This window comes from Corylus avellana, chromosome ca6 (genome assembly GCF_901000735.1).
Source record: "Corylus avellana chromosome ca6, CavTom2PMs-1.0".
Lineage (NCBI taxonomy): Eukaryota > Viridiplantae > Streptophyta > Magnoliopsida > Fagales > Betulaceae > Corylus > Corylus avellana.
This window is the reverse complement of record NC_081546.1, coordinates 27,551,627-27,563,380: the sequence shown is the minus strand read 5'-3', so window position 1 is coordinate 27,563,380 and position 11,754 is coordinate 27,551,627. Positions and strand designations below refer to the sequence as shown.

The 11,754-nt window shown below is 37.5% G+C and overlaps 2 protein-coding genes and 1 non-coding gene across 3 annotated transcripts; all 3 read right to left on the bottom strand.

Annotated features, from left to right (window-relative positions):
• Nucleotides 1-13: 13 nt before the first annotated feature.
• On the bottom strand, nucleotides 14-2,997 carry LOC132185649 (protein MULTIPOLAR SPINDLE 1). Its single transcript, XM_059599414.1, has 10 exons — nucleotides 2,814-2,997; nucleotides 2,636-2,693; nucleotides 2,399-2,545; nucleotides 2,250-2,309; nucleotides 1,829-1,908; nucleotides 1,675-1,729; nucleotides 1,146-1,259; nucleotides 742-934; nucleotides 446-516; nucleotides 14-230 (listed from the first exon to the last, which is right to left on the bottom strand). The coding sequence occupies exons 1-10, from the start codon at nucleotides 2,967-2,969 to the stop codon at nucleotides 46-48; spliced, it is 1,119 nt and encodes a 372-aa protein (XP_059455397.1). The 5' UTR covers nucleotides 2,970-2,997; the 3' UTR covers nucleotides 14-45.
• Nucleotides 2,998-3,745: 748 nt separating this feature from the next.
• LOC132183682 (eukaryotic translation initiation factor-like) lies at nucleotides 3,746-11,754 on the bottom strand. The gene is made up of 9 exons (XM_059597055.1): nucleotides 11,309-11,754; nucleotides 9,741-9,812; nucleotides 9,158-9,253; nucleotides 8,089-8,274; nucleotides 6,874-6,971; nucleotides 6,159-6,246; nucleotides 5,704-6,054; nucleotides 5,377-5,622; nucleotides 3,746-5,260 (listed from the first exon to the last, which is right to left on the bottom strand). Exons 1-9 carry the CDS (start codon nucleotides 11,492-11,494, stop codon nucleotides 4,220-4,222), a joined length of 2,364 nt encoding a protein of 787 aa, XP_059453038.1. The 5' UTR covers nucleotides 11,495-11,754; the 3' UTR covers nucleotides 3,746-4,219.
• On the bottom strand, nucleotides 10,473-10,578 carry LOC132185983 (small nucleolar RNA snoR103). The gene has a single exon (XR_009440668.1). It is a non-coding gene; the product is annotated as a small nucleolar RNA snoR103 (small nucleolar RNA).

Here is an 11,754-nt window from a genome sequence, read left to right as displayed (position 1 = left end):
AAGGAATGGACTTACATTTCTCAGAAGTAACATGCAAAGATGTAGTCAGTGGAACAGATTATCAAGAATCTCCGGTTTGAGCATCTGGAGTGATGAAGACTGTCCTACTTGTTTAGCCAATTCACCTGTGACTCGATCCATGTAAAGCACATAAAGCCCATTTCTGCTTTCCAAAAGTTCCAATGCTTTCCGCACATGGAGAATTGATGCCACCCACTCTTCGAACAGCACTGCAATATCATTATGTTACATCATTTTGTAGTTGTCTATTCATAAAAGATTGCTTCATTTCAATTACGGAGAAAATCAACGACATGGTTTCTTCAGTTGCAAGGCACTTATGCTTATAGGTCAAGATTGGAAAATCTAGCAAGTCAAAAGAAAGCTAGGGTGCTAGAATAGATGTACCAAGTTAACTAACTTATGCCGCAACTGTGATACATACTCTTGTCAAAGCCGTCGCCTCTTAACCACATTAGCAAGTAGTCTGATATCAGAAACTCAATAAGCTGGATCCTGTAATCCGCATGAGCAAATTAGACAAAGCCATCCTCATAGTTTTAAATTGTATGATCATATATATCTAACATTCTTCCCACCAAAAGAAAAAATGTATAACATAAACTAAAATTATGTCGGCACAAAATTGCACCGACAAATTACTTCTGCCAGTTGGATTTCATAACTGAAAAGATCAGGCAGATCATCAAAATAGTAAATGTGCTTTTGCAGAATACTTACAGTTTGAACATGCATTCATGCGTGCTGGGAAAAGAATCATCAAATGGATCTAAGAAAAGCAAACTTTCAGCTAGTACAGAAATTCTCTCAGAAACTGAAAGTATTGCTCGTTGTCCAATGTAGGCTTCACTTCCAAGCTTGCGGATCAGGTGCTGAACATAGAACTGGGCATCAGAGTCGATGTGAAGTGATTCTGTGACAGAATATTGAAACCAAAATTCACAAAGAAAAGAGAAATAAATAAATAAATCTTAATGGAAATATCACCGAGGAAAAGAACAGAAAACAAACAACAATATTATATAGGGTGACAAAATTAGAGTGTAAAATTGAAACTACTATATGTTTTAAGAATGAAGTTATCAAAGCATTAAGCTAAACACCAACCACAAAAAACTAATTACCATCTACTTTAAAGGGGGAACACATCCTTCTAATCAAATGCATAATTAAGCTGCTGACGATTCCTTCGATGAGTTCCACGTTCCTTTCAGTTGACAATAGATTCTTCAAGGAAGCTTCAATAAGGAGAACAAATATTATCGATTTGGAGAGTAAGAACCATGACCATATTACAACGTTATAAATATGAAGAAAAACAGTAGCACATATAAGGAGAAACTTATAAGCCATTAGGAGTTTAGCTTTAACTACTGCTCCAAACTGCATGTAAAGGCGGTAGCTTATAAGGAGAAACTTATAAAAAGTGCATTGAATAGAATTAATTATAAAAAAAAAAAAAAATTAAAAAAAAAAAAATTAAAAAAAAAAAAATTAAAAAAAAATAATAAAAAAGGTACTTATGAATGCGAGAAGTTTATATTTTCATGGATAATCAATTACTAAAATAAACTAATGAAGCAGACTACATAGCTGATTTCTACCAAACTGATACAGCTTAAATGAAATGCATAGCAGAATGGCAACCAGTACATAAGATAAAGTCTACAGCTTGGTGTGCCCAGTTCGCAAAATTAGCCTCTCCCACCTGAAAAGCACAATCAACAACAGAATAAATAAATGGTACATTAAAATAGAGCCAATATGGAAGGCATGCACAAAAACACAGTAAGTCAAGCTGTCTGACCGGAGAAACAGTGTCACAAAGCTCCACCAGAAAATCAACGGAGGCTCTGAGCTGCTCGGTTTCAACTTCAGTATTTGAGTCTGCATTTATAACCAGAAAATAAATTTAAAAAGAAAAAAAAAATGGAAGCCCATTTGCTTTTAATATTACTCCTAAAGTTCAAATACAACAACAATTAATCAAAAGTAACCAAGTGTGTAACGCTCTTACTCACATTCTAACATGGCGAATAAAATCTAAACGAAAAATCTCAAATTAAGTATACATTCCTTTTCAACTTCTTAAATAAATAAGGATATATTCCTTTTCGAGAGAATGAGAACCACAATGCAAAGTATCATTTTGTACGGGCGTAGAAACAATTTGAATTGCGAAGACGTAAAGAACAGTAAATCAAATTATTGACAATTGAAGTAAGAACCTGAAGAATGACGTCGCTGAAGTGATCCAACTGCTTTTCTCCTCCGTTCCTTGAATCGCACTGCACAAACCAAATTTTGAACACCAATCGGACAATAGAATAATCAATCGTGACAATGATGATGGTGATGATGATTTTGATGATATTACCTTGTCTGAGAAATCTCCGGCGAAGAACATCATTGAATCTGCGATCAGAGCCGTCTCCAAGTCGCGTAGAACTCAATTTCCCCAAATTATCAAAGAAATAGCACTTGCAAGAAGCGGTTTGCGGAAACAGATCGCACTGCGTAGCATCTTAAGGCAAAATGCACATCACAAAACCTAAAAATCAAACGCTCTAAGAGACCGAGAGAGAGAGAGAGAGAGAGAGAGAAATTTAAGAACCTTCGGCTTCCGTGAGATCTTCTCTGAGTCTCAGTATCTCTTGCTTTCGTTCCTTGGCCTAGACCTCCACAGATAAAACTCAATAAGACTAAGAAAAAAGCAAAGTAGAGCCACAAAGTTGTGTTCATAAATTTTTATCGCAAACCAAACAGAGATATGAGAAATTGGTGAGCGGGACCTTTCGTTTCCATCGGAGCGTGTCGGAATCCGAAGGATTGGACCGGATTTGAAGAACCTTCGATCGGAGAAGAGAGATGGCCACGGCGAACTTCAGCGATTGATCGTTGGGATCGGAGTTCGTGCTTGGTGGTTGTGCTTCTTCGCTCGCTGACATTTCTCACGAGGGAAAAAGCGCGGGAGAGTACGAGCTCGTTGGATTCGGGACTTGAGAAATTATTTTTCGATTTTTAAACCCAAAAAGTTTTTTTCATAATTATTAACAAATAATTCCAAAAAAAAAAAAAAACAATAATTGCATTTATATCACATCAAAATATTTTTCTTTCAAAAAAAAAAAAAAATTTACAACTATTACCAAACATAGCCTTAACATTCCCACTTCTCTCTTCTTCTTTTTTTTTTTTTTTTTTTCATTTATAGTTTCATTTTAAGATACGAGTTCTCGGGTTTTCTTTTATTGGAAGTTGGAACTATCTGTTTTAGGATCAAATGATATAAAACACCTCTCATTTCTTTTACATTTTACGGCTAGAGATACACCACAATTATTCAATATACAATTTAGCGAGCGATTTTTCTACAATTTTCCGTAAGACAAGATTTGCCTGGAGGGATTACTAGCAATGTGGATAACAAATTTCTCTGTTCACCACGCCTTTGGAATTGGATCCATCCGTCTTACTTGATTGATTCAAGTTGATGCATATGCCTAGTTTGTTTTGACTGGTGGGGAATTGGTCTTTGATTTTTTGTAAATGGGGGTTTCACATAACGGCATATAGCTCTTTTTTTTCGATTTGAATAGGAGGCAAAACAAATATAAGGTTGAAGATGTACCACAATCCACAACCTAGATGCAGTTTGAGGTAAAAAAAAAAAAAACCCCAACCCTGAAACTAGCCACAATAGAAGCCACAGATGACACAAGCATTGATACAAAACCTAGCTCATCATTATACAATACCATGTGCTAACAACAGAGCACAAAAGCAAGTAATAGTAAGCTAATGTGCACATCAAAAAAGATTGGTTTCCTCTGAAGTAATGAAAAAGCACAGAATTTATGAACGACAGTTTTGACAATAAACTAAATTACTCAGTCAAGACAATAAAAAATGATTGAAAAACTAATCGAATAAACAAAACAACTGGATCCCGTAACCGGGCCACTCTTCTCGAGCCACATGGCAAATGATTAAGCCAAACTCGAGAACAAAATCCATGGCGTTTATGGTTTGATTTCTTTCCTCAATAACACACTGCTATGACCTCGGAAAAAATATACAACTCTGATAAAAATCACCTGCTTTTGCAGCTCCACCTTATCACATATTGTAGTACAAATTGCTCTCTTCATTTGGTTATGGAAATCTGATGTACTCATGCAAAGAAATGGTAGGGGGCTTACAAGAGCAGACTCTGGCAGGCCTCAATATCAGATGCTTGTGAGTCCAACACACCTTGGCCAGAAGGAGTGGAGCTAACAACCCGGATTGCTGCTTCGACTAATTCTTTCTTGAACCGGTCATCTTCCACCTTCTTAAGGATCTCATTCACCACCTTAAAATCCAGTCCCCCAGCTAAAACAAGTTTCCCAATTATTTCACCAAAATTATTTGGTGCTTTGGGTAAGTCGATGCCAACATCGTCCAACATTGAGCCATAGAGCAAACATCCCGTTCCGATGTCTCTAGGCGTAAGAACCTTGTTAGCAAGCAAATACTCCAGAAGCTTTGCGACTGGTTCGACACAGGGAGGACTTTTATCTAGTCCAAGGTAAATAGCTTCCTTGACAAACTCTGGGTGGTAAGTTGGAGCCTTTAGTTCCTCCACACACTGTAATGCTTCGTCCAAAAGCAGGATACCGAAATACTCGTCAAGAAGAGAGACCGTTTTTCTCCGAAGATCGTCTAAGTTCAACCTTGGAGTTGGTGCCTGTGGCTTCTCCGCAAGGGGAACTGCGGGTGTAGCAGGAACAGGTTTAGCAGGTACAGGGACTTGAGATGCAGGCTCTGCAACAAAACCATAGTTGGAAGGGCGAGCAGGAGGAGGCCCACTGCCCTGCAATAGAGCACTCTTCCCACTGATGAAGCCACCACTACCCTGTGGTAAGAGCCTTGTGTTCAGCGATGGTGACTTGCCAACTAATGGTGACTGGCCCCGTCCAGCAGGTAACCCATCACCCCTTGGCATTGACCGGTTTCGAGGTACTTCCCAGTTGTCATTATCAAATCCAGGCATTCCAGGCATCTTCCTGGTTCCTGGCATTCCTGGCATCAAACCCCCAGAGCCAGGTCGGCCCATGGGGAAACCCCCAGGACTGGTATTTCCTTGACCACCAGAAATAATTCCACGACTATTCCTAATGCTTGCAGTAGCACCTGGACGCAATCCAAGATTTTTCTCTGCTTCTGAGTGTATCTCAGTGATGGTTTTGGCTTTTACCTGCAAAAACCAATATGGTAGAGAGATTATTAAAATCCAAGTCAACACCAAATTTATATTTATATTAAAATCAGTTGATGATCCATCTAAAATAAAGATGACATTAGGATATCTACCTCTTCACGTCTAGGAACCCAATTGTTTGACCTCAAATCAAGAACATCGCGAAGCATGAACCTTACACGTGGTACCAGTTGAGGGGTTGAGCTCAGATCCTTCAATCGGCTAAAATAAATATCATTTATACGCCGTGATTTTGGGCTCTCATCAAGCTGCTTACCAATGGTGTTAAAAAATTGGCATACGGCTTCAACATTTTCTTCCTCAGGACAAGACTTACTATCAGGCCCTCCTAGAAGCTCCTGTTGCACATATACAAGTAACCATGAAAAAATTGAATGTATTTTTAAGTCAAGCCTCAAAGAGAGAGTTCGAATTAGAACCTGAACAATGTGATGGACAATCTTTTCAGGCACCATCTTCTGCCTCAGGAGCTCTCCAATTAACCGGATATTTCCAAGAGTGCGAAGCTTGATCAATCTTTCTTTATCTCGACGCTCCGTCTCTTGCTCAGGCGCAATCATCTGCCTTGCTTCTTCTCTCAATTTGTCAGCACCTTCAAAAGCCTCCTGGCAGTTATTCAAGAGGACTCGCTTGAAAGTAATATCTTTACCATCGGGTTCATCAGATGGGAACGGAGGAAGCTTTTCATTAAGATCAGAACACAAAAGAGCATACATATGACAAAATGTTGGTTCCAGCACAGCCTTATCAAATATTAGCGATATAACCCCCTGTATAGCAAATCAACTGTGAGCATAACTTAACATGAGATAAAACTAAAAAAATACTATCTAGTAGAAGCATTTGGATATAGATTATTAAATTTAAAAGTCACCTTCAAGATATCAGCCGATGTAATGCCAGAGTCAATAAGTTGACCCTTAAGCAGATCAAACTTCTCAGGGGTAAGCTTGTTCAGAATCCTGCATAAGAACAGAAAACAGTCATGTCAACCTTCTTTCATGGGCATGCACCGGTTGATGATTGACATGTATATTTACTGATTTAAAATGCTATCATTAGTTTCAGGTGACATTATTGAACCTGTTCTCTTTACTTAGGTCAAACTCCAGGATAGACTGCAACCAACACAATTCATGATTTGAGGACACATAGATTTGATCACATTATAAAGCATAGCAAAAATATGCATAACACACCATACAATCAAAGGTAAAAAAAACTATTTAAAAAAAAATATAATTAATTTCAACGCAAATAAAAATTGCATGCATGGTCACCACTGTATGGTAAATTTAAGCATTATTGCAGGAATGCAGTTTTTAAGTGTCAACGCGAAACTAGCATATGATCATTAAATATTACCGTTTTAAAGAAGAATGTTTTCAAGTCTCAAGATCCTAAAGCATTTTCCAGATGGTATACCAGAATTTCAACATTTGAAGGAATGTCAAAAGGCCAGTCAATAAATACTACAGAAATCAAAGTGTAATAACTCTCCATTTTATAACAATGTGTTACCAATCCACATTAACTATGATAATGGAGATATTTAATGCAGAAAACTAAAGATCTCAATGATATATTACCCCTTTACAGTCTTCAATACACGGTCCTTCTCAGAGAGAGTACCCTTTCTCGCTGACCATGGCATCTCAGCCTTGACTAAAGCAGGAGCAGGTCCTCCCTATTAATGAAAAACAAAACAAAAAAAAACTAAAACACCATGGAAATAAAGAGCCACACATACAAAAAACAGTCTTTTAAAAAGTGCAAAAGAAAAGCAGCAAAAATTAGATTATTAAGCACAAGATCATACATGATCAAGTCATCAACCTATCATGCAAGTGTAATAAGTCAAGACTTCATATCAAAATATCACCCAACAAAGATCCAAAAATATATATATATACCATGAAAGCATAGTCTCAACACCTTATTGAGATTTTACGAATGATAGTAAAAGGGAAAAACACTTAGCCTAGGAAGCAACGATATTGCAGAAAGAAGGCAGTACAAACACATGAAAGAGACCAACACTTCCATAAGAGGGCTCATGTCCAACAAACTAATGCCTTGTTCACAATTTCAAAATAAAACAGAACATGTGACCGGCATTATATTGGTATTCAAAAAACAGCATTTCTTTGTATTGAGAATATAAGGTATAGCTGAGAGCAATGAAATAATAGTTCATTGTCGGCATCAATGTCAACTTTGGTATGTATCCCATATTTTCTTCGCACTGCTCCAAAAGGCCATTTACAATCTTTTTCATATGAAAAGCTTTTAATTGAACTTCATAAGATGTATCATTTAAGATCACGCATCTTGTTCCTAGTACGAGAAGAACATATTGTAGGAGTACTTTCTATACAGTACCACACCTCACATCATCCAGGAAAACTAAGACTATGTATTTATGTGCAAGTAAATGCTCAGAGAGGTTCACAGTGAAAAGCTTCTATCAAAAGCTTTTAAAACTATGAGGAAAAAAACCCAAAAAAATAATCTAGTGACCAGCTTATTAAGTTCCAAGTATGTCAGCAATTCCCATGGTAATAGTTGCAAAGTGTTTTACTGTAAGGCAAGTAATCAGACAAAGATCACAGCATACAATTGTTCCATTAACTAAATATATGTCATATCAGTAACAAGAGTTGCATGAGTAGTAACACAACAATACACACTTTGAACATACTATACTTATAATAATACCATAACAAATTTTGATATGCAAGCAGATATCACTTCCAATCAGACCCAACTATAAAGAAGTGTAGAAATATAATATTATTAATTACCCCTTGGGCCCTTGCAAATTGGGAGTTGTGTTGGTCTTGGCGGTTAAATTGATTGTCTTCCTGCTGTCTGGAATCAAAACGACCACCAAACTCCTTGGTATCTCCAGAGGTAGGAAACGGTGCTGACCGGCCACGCCAGTCACGATTATCTGGCTCAGAATAACGACTCTGAGATTGAGGTGGTGGCTGGAGAACGGAATTAAACATAGTTACACATAATGACTATTCACATACTAGGATGTCCATATAAAAATTTCAAAGCAAAATAGAAAACGAATAAAACCATCTTTACTATTACAAACTATGACTACACAGATCAATAAGAGAAGTGCAATGCAAGTACAACTAATATGGAAAGATCAGTTTTTTCAGCCTTTCATTAAAAGTGTGCGTGGGTGCTAAAATCACAAAGCGCCGGAGAAAAATGCTTCTTACCCCTAGAAAGTGCATGTAACTTAGCACACCTCGAGCTCGCTTCTTTTGCAAAGTGCTAGGTGCTCAAAGGCACACTTTTTATATTTTATTTAAGACAATTTAATTTAATAAAAAGTAACCATTTGATACCAATTCAAATTTACAGTTGATTAATTATAACAACCCAATTCACTACATTAAACACAAATATTTTTATTTTTTAACCTTATTTAAAGTCTAGAAGAAGAAGAAAAAGAAACCAAAAGCTTTAAGAGAACGCATAATCAACCCCCCCCCCCCCCAAGAGAAAGCACCTAGTTAGAAGGGACCAAAAAAACCAAGGAAATCAATATAACTAATTGACAAAGGAGAAACATAAGTAGCTGTCCAAAGAAACAAAGTTTTAAATAATGACTTATTCTCCTCCAAAATCCTCACAAGGTCCTTAAAACTTTAGCTATACTGCATTCTGATCACCAACGACACAACATAAAAATTATGCAATGTAGCATGCCTATCTAGTGAACTCAAAGAACAAAAAAGATTTGACATGCCTAGGCACTCAAGTGCACCTATTGCTTTTAACAACAGTTGTCATCTCTGTGGAAAAAGGGAGGGGCGGAGGATAAGAATTCAAAGTTGGACATAAACTCACGATGGTTTCTCCACGACCCCAATTTTGGTCTTCACCAAAGAATTCAGCATCAATTTCTCGTTTGACCCTTAGAATATCATCAGGGACTTCAACAGCCTGCAAAAAGCAGGTAGAATAATCATTCAAATATTAACATAAATGGCAATAAAATTTGAAGGTCCAACTATTTTCCTCAAATGACCCACAAGTACAGCAATATCAAAAGATTTAAAAAATAATAAGAAGATAACAAAAACAGAAGTCGTTGCAAATTTAAAACATGGAGGCATGAGAAAAGGAAAAGAAATGGAGAAAAAAAGGGAAAGGGGAAAAACATTATACTTGTACCATATCAGGCTACAGGTAAAATACGAGAATAATGTGCGAACAATGATAGAATTGGAGGGAGGGTGGGGGAGGAAGAAAGAAGAAAATTGACCAATTAATCTATAGCAACCAAAAGAAATGGCAACGAAAAAAAAAATAGCACTCCCTCCATCCCATATTTTTGGTCCTCCAATCCATTTTGGGATGTTCAAAAAAATTAATGTAATTAAACACAAAAACACATTTGAGCATCAAGAGCATCAAATTAATTCATTACCTCTCTAAGCTGTAATAGCTCATCACGGTTGTACCGCACACGCTCGCGACTCTCAAACCGCGAGTCTCCAGACTACAACAACAAAACAACTAAAGAGTCAATAAGGTTCAATCACATTATGGTCCAATAGTCAGCATACAATATAAAAAAGCTTAAAAGAGAAGTGCAAGGAAGGAGGGAGGTATACGGGCATAACTAGTTCAGTTAACTACAACAAATGGTACAAGCATTCCAATTTCCCTTGCTTACTATACCAAGTATGTGCACACTCAATAACTCAACAGATTGCAAAGTTTTACCCCAGGTCAAGAATGATAAGAACAATTGGACTATAAATGTGACAATTAAAAGGTTTTACACATAAAATAGTGAAATCAATGTTCTATGTAGAAGAATCTTCTTGACATTTTGACGATTCCAAGTAATGAAATTAGTAAAGATAACAAAGTACTACAAAGAGTCACCACAAGACTGCCTACAACAACTTAAGTATATTAAAACAGCTCCACTGCTAATGCTCGCAACCCCCTCCTCAATGAGTCTAGCCTGAAAAACAGACACAAGAAAACTCTAACTTGCATGCTAAACCACTAACAAAAGAGCCAATTACCAACTGGCATGGACTAATGACTCATTCCACAAGTCCAATATCATGTAGACTGCGGACATAGCGTATTCTCTCATGCAGTACTGAACATGCCCTCTTTGATCAAAATCCCCATATAGGAGTCTTTGTGTTTGTAGGTCCTTTATGGGCAAAATCGAAACTCACAAAATGCCCACCTAAAGCCTACATATTACTGTCTGTCCATATTTACAGCAGGTACACATACTGAGTGGCCCACCAAGAATTAGGACATTAACCTCAATTCATAACATTAACCCCTCTAACGAAAGCCTCACCATCAAAATCCCATTTTGATGCATTAAATGACTAATTTCCCATTACTGGTTGCTTAATGACACTAAAAAAAACAAAAACAAGAATAAGAAGATTAAACAGTAAAAGCGTCAGTCAGGCTCGCATTTTTAATGTCCCTTTCTCACTTTGGAAAGAAAACTCTATACGTTCTTCACCATAAAAGCAAAAAGGATTTCCCAAACAACCAAAGGTACCAAAAGCAGCCAAATTTATTCCAATAATCACAAGCACAAAACCAAAGGTACACTGCGAATCTAGAAAACACCAACAACACCAACCCAATAATTATAAGAACTAATCACACCCATGAGACCCTTAAAAATTTATATAAGATCCAGATCAAAAATATATAACTCCCCCCACATGCAAACATGCTCACACTAAAAGATCCAAAATTTCACACATCCCAATCCATCATTGCACATAACCCAATCCAAACCACAAAACCAATATCTTTCTCAATAACAACTCTGCCCCAATAAAAAAAATATAACAAAGCAAATCATATTCCAAGCCATCCCAATCCCAAAAAAAAAAAAAACAATAAGAACCAAACAAAATCAACACCCACACACGTATACATCTATTTATCAAAAAGATATGAAAAGCCCAGATCCGAAAAGAGTGATAGGGATTGGATAAAGACCTTCAGAGAGAAGGTAGTAGGAGCGCCGCCATGAGGACGCAGGTAAGGGAGATCGGAGGAAAACGAACCGAAAGCCGGGACAGAATTGGAAGAAGCCGAAGACAAAGAAGAGGAGGGGCCAAGGAGTCTGCCGCCGCGGCCGCCACCAGGTCTCAAGCTCAGCACCGTCTGATCACCCTGCTGCATACCTCGGATCTTTCGCTCAGCGAGAACACGAAGAAGAAGAAGAAGAAACAAACAATCTCCGCCGTCCGATTACGAACTAAGAGAAAGAAGATTCAGCTGTGGGATACGCTGAATCAAAGAGGGAAGAATACGGGCTTTTTCAAGCGATTTATAGAGAGAGCGGCTATGGAGGGCTCTCTCTCTTCTGCGGGAGAGCAAAGAAGAGAAGAGAATGAAGCGTAAGAGGCCGATAGAGAGGCAAAACAAACCCTTCTTTAGGT